At 38.8% G+C, this 7,541-nt stretch overlaps 1 protein-coding gene across 1 annotated transcript in view; it reads right to left on the bottom strand.

Annotated features, from left to right (window-relative positions):
* Positions 1–7,541, bottom strand: part of LOC127542947 (phosphatidylinositol-binding clathrin assembly protein-like) — a 47,082-nt gene continuing 39,541 nt past the window's right edge. The window contains exon 20 of the mRNA XM_051968897.1: positions 1–150. Within this exon, the coding sequence (XP_051824857.1) occupies positions 136–150 (15 nt within the window). The 3' untranslated portion in view covers positions 1–135. The remainder of the gene's footprint in view (positions 151–7,541) is intronic.

Here is a 7,541-nt window from a genome sequence, read left to right as displayed (position 1 = left end):
TGGAATTGTTATTCGATTTTTATTACACTGGAAAAGACTGCCCTGGTTCTAACCCTATGCTACCCAAAAGGCGATTGTTCATTTCCTCTTCTTTGTGCCCATGGTGAGTTGTAGCACATCTCCTGCCCGGGAGCTCTACATGAAGTGGCTCTGTGGAAAAAAAGGGGGAAAAGAAGGAGGGGAGAAAGGGAGAGATAGGAGAGAAAAAGAAAGGGAAGTAGGAAGACAGAAAAAGTGATGGGAGGAGAGAGGACAGAGAGTGGTAGAAGGAGAGAAAGACAAAGGGGGAGGAGAGATAAGGGGACAGAGAGAAAGAAAGGCAGGAGGAGAGACAGAAGAGAGGAAGGAAAGGGAGGAGAAGGGAGGTAAGAGAAAAGGACACAAAGAAAGAAAGTGGTAGGGGAGAGAGAAAAAGGACAAAAGAAGACAGAGAAAAGAGAGATGAGGGTGATGGAGGAGAGAAATGGACAGGGAGAGGGAGGAGGAAGTAAAGGAGAGAAAAGGAACAAGAAGAGGAGGAAAACAGGAAGAAGAAGGAAAGGAGGGAGAGGAGAGGAAGGGAGAAGGGGGAGGGAGGGAGAGACAGAAAGGAGAGAGAAAAATACAAAAAGTAAATCATTTTGACCCATTTCTTCTAGTTTGAAGTTAACCAATCACTACCATTTTTTTTTTTCACCAACTCCAAATATGTGCTCTTTGTTGGCTTCTGGTGTCTCAACAGCTCAACATCAGAGGAGACAAAAATGAAGCCTTAAGATAGATCAGATCTGGACTGAGAAGATCTGGTCTCCTGCCTGGGCTCTGATACTTAAAATGTGACCTTAAGCAAGTTTAGGTCATTTTCTTGGGACCTCAATTTCCTCATCAGGAAAATGAGAGCATCAGATTAGATGATTTCAAGAGCCCTTCCAGTTCCAAATCTATGACTGAAAGAAAGGGAAACTTTACAGTGAAGAAGGGACCCCGCAACTCTGAAAATCCTTGAAGGAGAAAATCTCCTTCAACTCTGCCTCCGTGAGGGCCCCTGCCCCAAGAGACAAACAGTTTCATGGTTGTTATCTGGGTGGGGTCGGCTCAGTCCTGAAACCCATGGAATTCAATTCAAATTCCAGCTTGAAGCTGAAACCCAGCGAGGAGCCAACTTGGGACTCCACCCGCGGGCCCCCTTCAGCTTGTAGCCAAAGCCCCCATTATAAAAGAGCCAAACTAAAACCCTCTCTTTGCAGAGGTTCCAAACATGCCATGCTATGCCGAGGAGCCTCTGTGCACTGGAATACTCTTTCCAGTGCCATCCTCTCTTTATCCTCACCTATTTCCTAAGCAGACTTTATGCCTCTCTGTCAGGATTTCTAACCTTACTTCCAATCCCCATAATAAATCCTTTTATCAATCTAAGTTTTCGGGTCTGTAAATTCTTTTACATAGAACCTCTGAGCTGCCAGAAGGGAATCCCTCAAACTCCCTATCTTTGTACCAAATCCCAAAGGGTTGCAGGGGAGCCAAACCTCTCCATTTGGTTCCCTGAACCCTGAACCTGCCACTAGACCTTATCATTTAACTCCCTGACCACCAGAAACCCTAATTTCATGTTGGGTCCCTAAATCTAAACCTTATCAACATCACTATAGACATAACACTGAAGCAAAATCGTGCCAATAATAAAATTATTAAACAAAATAGAAAACAGCTTCAACCAAGCAGCCGAGTACATAGAGTACTGGGCTCAGAATCAGGAAGATCTAAAACCACATTTTGTGTCAGATAATTACTAACTGGGTGACCCTGAACAAGTCATTTAACTTCTCCCAGCCTCTTAGTTTTTTCATCTGCAAAATGGAAAGAGAGGAAGGGACTAAGTATTTACATGGCACCAGGTACTGGGCTTTACAAACTTCATTTTACATTTGTCATTTATTTTACATTCACATTCCAATGGGTTTTACATCACTTCATTCAATCCCCACAACAAACCTGGGAGAGAGGTTATTATTGCCCCCAAGTGGCAGGTGAAGTAGAAGGAGGTGAAGAGACTTGAACACAGCATACAACTACAAAGTGCCTACAGCTGGATCTGAACTCGGGTCTTCCTGACTTCAGACTATGCAATCTATTCCGGATAGTAGCACCTAGCCTAACACCAGCGATAATTATTATTACTATTAACATTATGATGATTAAACTGAACAAAGCTCTCAGATCCTTTCCTGCTCTATGTATTATTCCAGGGAATTAGGAAATTAGGCATTCCCAGACCTAGTCTTTTCCCCCAAGCTCTTCTTTTAGAAAACCTGTGGACAAGACCAGATATGTCTCTGCAGAGGGGATCTTCAATATTTCCCTTTTGAAGGATGTCTCATAAAGAGGATGAAAATGAAAGAACCTATGAAAAGGTGCAGTAGGTGCAGGAAAGAGGAAGAATAGAGGAGAGGGAGCAGACCACTTTCAATTACAGATGAATAGTGTGGAACCCTTTCTTTCACCAATGTCTTCTTTATAAATAAGGGAATAAAAGAAAGACAAGAATAAGTTAAAGAGGAGATGATGGGAAAAAATTAAAAATTAACAATCATAACAATAAACATGAAGAGGATGAGTTCGCTTATAAAATAAAGGAAGGGAGCAGAGGGAATTAGAAAGCAGAATGGATCGTTTACTAGAAACACACTTGAAACAAAAAGATTCACACAGAATTAAAATGAGGGGCTAAAGAAGAATTTAGTGTGGCTCAGGCAAAATTTTAATTTGGAGAGCAGCAATCATGATCTTAGACAAAGCAGTAGGAAAAAAAGACATCAAAAGACATTAATTAAAGGCACCATAGATAGTAAAATACATCAATACCTTACACACACACACACACACACACACACCCCAAATGGTATATCATCACTATATTTAAAGGAAAACTTAATCAAATTACAAGAAGAAATAAATAGCAAAAAGACAGCTGGAGATTTAAATGTGCCCTTTCACACACACACACACACACACACACACACACACACACACACACACACACTCAACAACAAAACCTAAAATATCAAAACAAAACACACCAATAATCAAGAAACAAGTCAAGGACCTGAATAACTAGATATGATAAACTTCTGATGATTGCTGAATGGGAACATAAAGAAATCCACATATTTCATGAACTGATGCTGAGTGAAGCCAGCTATACAACAAGATTATGTGATAATCAACTCTGATAGGCTTGGCTCTTTTCAACAATGAGATGATTTAGACCAATTTCAATAGACTTATGATGGAGAGAGTACTGTGAAGACTGAATGTGGATCACAACATAGTATTTTCACCGTGTGTGTGTGTGTGTGTTTTCTTTCTCATTTTTCCTCTTTTGGATCTGATTTTTCTTGTGCACCACAAGTGTGGAAATAGGTATAGAAGAACTGCACATGTTTAACGAATATTAAATTGCTTGCTGTCTGGGGAGAAGGGAAGGGGAGGGATTTGGAACACAGGGTTTTGCAGGGGTGAATGTTGAAAACTATCTCGGTATGTATTTTGCAAATAAAAAGCTATTATTAAAAAACTAGGTATAGAGACAGGGACTGAACTTATAGTTTTTTTAAAATATGGGTAACCTCAAGATGAGAAAACTCCCTCTTAGGAAGTACACAGAGCACTAAAAGGTCAGGTAACTTATGTAAAATATAGGAAATAAATTATTAAAATTTATTTTGCTCAATTATACACCAATAAAATTGATAACAAATGAACCAGATGAATATTTTTAAAATATAAATCATCTACATTCAATGAACAAAAATAGAAAATTTAATAACTCAATCTCAGAAAAAAAAAAAACCCTAAACAAGCCACAAGGAGGAAAAACAGATTTAGAAATTCTATCAAGCATTCAATGAAAAATATTAATTCCAATATTATTAATTTTTTGCCAAAATAGGAAATCTAAACTCCTTCTATGACACATATATAGTCCTGGTACCTAAACCAGCAGGGAAGGAAACCTATAGACCATTATTGCCAATGAATACCAATATAAAAATATTGAATAAAATACAAGCAAAGAGGCTACAACATATTAAAAAGACTATACATTATGACCACATTGGATTTACACCAGAAATGCAGGGCTGCTTCATTATTAGGAAAACTACTAGATCATGTTAATAAAAACAATACAAGTCATGACACTATTAATAGAAGCTTTTGACAAAATATAATGACTCTTTATCTGAAAAAAATATGAATAAATGGATTACTAAAGTTAACTTACTATTTTAATGCTATGCCGAACAGATTATTTAAGGAATACTTTCTAAAATTCAATAAAATAAGAAGATTCATTGGGAAATCTAAAGATTTAAAATATTAAGGGAAATAATGAAAAAAAGAATAAAAATGAAGAGGAAACAGCACTTTCAGATCTATATTATAAATCAGTAATGATCAAAGACTAGATAGGCAAGGGAGAAGCAGAAAGAGCCTGAATTTGATGAGCCTGGAAACAAATTACTTTGGAAAGAACTCCCTGTCTGCTAAAACCATTGGGAAACTGCAAAGCAGGTTGGCCAAAATGAGCCTCAGACCAACTTGAGAGCAAATAGCATGTTTCCTACTCAATTCACCCTAAGTATATGATCTGAATGCTCAAGAGTGAAAACAAAGACGAAGAGAAGCAGACCACATGCCTCCCCCCAACCATGGCCAAGACACAGATTGGGTCACTAAAAAGGGACAAAGCAAAACAAAAGAATAAAGATCATTCTGATCACATGAGGTTGAAAAACTTGTAAACAAACAAAATGAATGCATCTAGAACAGGGAGAGGAGCAGCCAAAAAGGAAGTAAATTTGGATCAAATTTCTCAGATAAGGGTTTGTTATCCAAGATATTGACAACTCACAGGCACACACTCACATCTCTACATAGATCACATATCCACATATATAAGTCCATAACACGTGTATCATATGTGCGCATGTATGTTGTTATTCAATCATTTTCCAGTCATGTTTGAGTCTTCATGACCCCATTTGGGTTTTTCTTGGCAGAGTATGCTTATGTATGTATTTATCTACACACACAAATATGTATAACACACACATATATGAATATGTATGTTGTTCCAAATCACTAAAAAGAAGAGCAATGTAAATCCAAACCACTTGAAAGTTTTCATTCACGGCCAGCAAGCTGGTCGACATGATAAAGCATGGCAATAGTTCATCTGGGAGGGATGGCAGAAATACAGGCACACTAATACATGATGTGATAAAAACCATGTGCAAAAAAATAGTACAACTGTCTATATCCTTTGACCCGGAGATTCAATCACTAATCCTATCCCCCAAGGAGGCCATGAATAAAAAGAAAGTCTTTATGTAGATCTACAATGTTAGAGCAGCACTTTGGGTGATAACAATGAATTGGAAACAAAGCATATGCCCATAGAATGGGGAATGGCTCCTTGTGCTCCATGAATGTAACAGACTATAACTATGCTGTAAGAAATGATGTCTGTGATTGATAGATACTGAAAAGCCTAGAAAAGATCTACATGTACTGATGCAGAGGGAAGCCAGCGAATCAAGACACAAACTACACAATGTCAATTCAAAGAACAATGCAGAAATAAACTACAGAATGATCAAAAAATCAAGGTCAGGAAATCAAAGCCTAAGTTTGGCCCCAAAGATGAGATGAGGTTACATAACAGAATAAGGAAAAATAATGTAAAGTTTGTAGAGGGTCACAGTCAGTGGGGAAAGTCTGGAGGAGGTAGAAGACCCTTCAGCCCAGAGGGAACCTGCTGACAATGTCTGGTTTGGCTCCCATCTCCCCTGAGGGCTCTCGGCCTTCCTGAGGAGCCAGTTGGTGACAACCTGTGTCGTGCCTGAGGCAGAGGGATACCAGGTGGCAAACGACATACAATAGCAAGTTGTTTATGTGATCCCACATGCACAGTATATACTGGGCCCATGCCCACTGTTTTTGTTACATAAGGATATGAGAGTATAAAAAAGGGAAAGTCCTTGGAATAAATGGACTCCATGTTCCCACCCTCCTCAGGAGTCCCAGCTTATCACTTCTCCACTAAGATGGTATAATTAATCACCCCAGTGTGGGGGCTCTAGAAAGCAGGACACAACTAAAAAGTTTCCTCTAAAAGAACAAAAGTCAAGAGAAATCATTTAAAAAGTACAGAACAAAATGTTCTGCGATATCTGCCAAGGGTAGAGAAAAAGGTCATCACTAATGGAGGGAAGGGGTAACCACATTTCTTCCTTCCACCTGTTCATTGTCTTCCCGGCATTTCTTTGTTCTTTCTCATTTTCTATCACTATCATTAGCCTTCCCACCTCTTCTCCTCAACTTCCCCCTCCGCCAACTAGCCATGTCACAAAATGTACATCTCACTCTGCCTCTGAGTCTCACAGGCTTCACTCTGGTTCCTCTCTCTGGACAGTCTTGGCCATGCTTTGATCAGAACCGTTTGTCTTTTTGAAGTCACTGTCTGTGGATCTTGGGATTCTGTTCACTTTATTCTGGCTCAATTTATACGTCTTCCAAGGTTTTTCTGAATCCATCCCTTTCTTCATTTCTTATTGCCCAGGAATATCCATTAATTCAGAAACATAAAAGGTACTGAATATGTAGGTTTTTTTTTTTTATGATTTAGACATTCAGGCTCACAGAGAGCCAAGTCAGCCAGCAAGATAATTATATTAATTGATGGTCAGTTTTGGAAAAAAAGATACTTTAGCTGGAGGAACTGTGGAGGATGTGAGACTATGAGTCCTCATCATTCCCCATGATTCATAATTGCGCTATCTTTTGGGCTGTTTAATTGTTTTTCTTTGTTACAAGGCAAGTCTCACTGTTGCCAGGAAGAAAGGGAACAGTATAAAGTACAGCTCTATGGCTACATCAACAGGGAAAACTAGACAGGATGAGGGCTTCCAGGCAAATGATGGATGGTTGACACCATTGCAAAAAGCAGGGAAGGGAATTGCCAACAAGTGAAAAGAAAGGCCAGGCTTAGGCTGAGCCAGCATCATCAAAATGACAACACTTCCTAAATAAATTTCCTTATTCCATGCCATGACAATTAAATTATCAAAGAATTACTTGACAGAGGCATCAAACATGGAGCCCTACAGATTAAAATTTAACTGGGAAATACAATAAAACCTATGTAACATTACATTTGAAAACCAAGCCGATATATGGCCCCCATTTCTGCTTGAGTTTGACAACAAAGCAGTTTTGTTTATTTTTTTCATCTGGGGGAACAAAAGGTCAAGAAAGGAAGGGAATTTAGCAGAACCAGATCTCAAACTACACTAGAAAGCTCTAACTGTTAAAAAAAAAAAAAAAAAACAACTTAGAAGGAAACAGAGAGAATGATGGGTGAACCAGATTAGATGCAGAACGTGAAATAAACCTAAAGACCTTGGCTCCTGGGAGGGGAGAGGTCTCACTACCTGACAAAATCTGCTACCTCTAGAGCTATATGAAAACATGTTCTAACTCACTAATAAGTAGAGAAATAC

Source organism: Antechinus flavipes, chromosome X (genome assembly GCF_016432865.1).
Source record: "Antechinus flavipes isolate AdamAnt ecotype Samford, QLD, Australia chromosome X, AdamAnt_v2, whole genome shotgun sequence".
Classification (NCBI taxonomy): Eukaryota; Metazoa; Chordata; class Mammalia; order Dasyuromorphia; family Dasyuridae; genus Antechinus; species Antechinus flavipes.
This window is presented reverse-complemented; position numbering and strand designations above follow the sequence as displayed.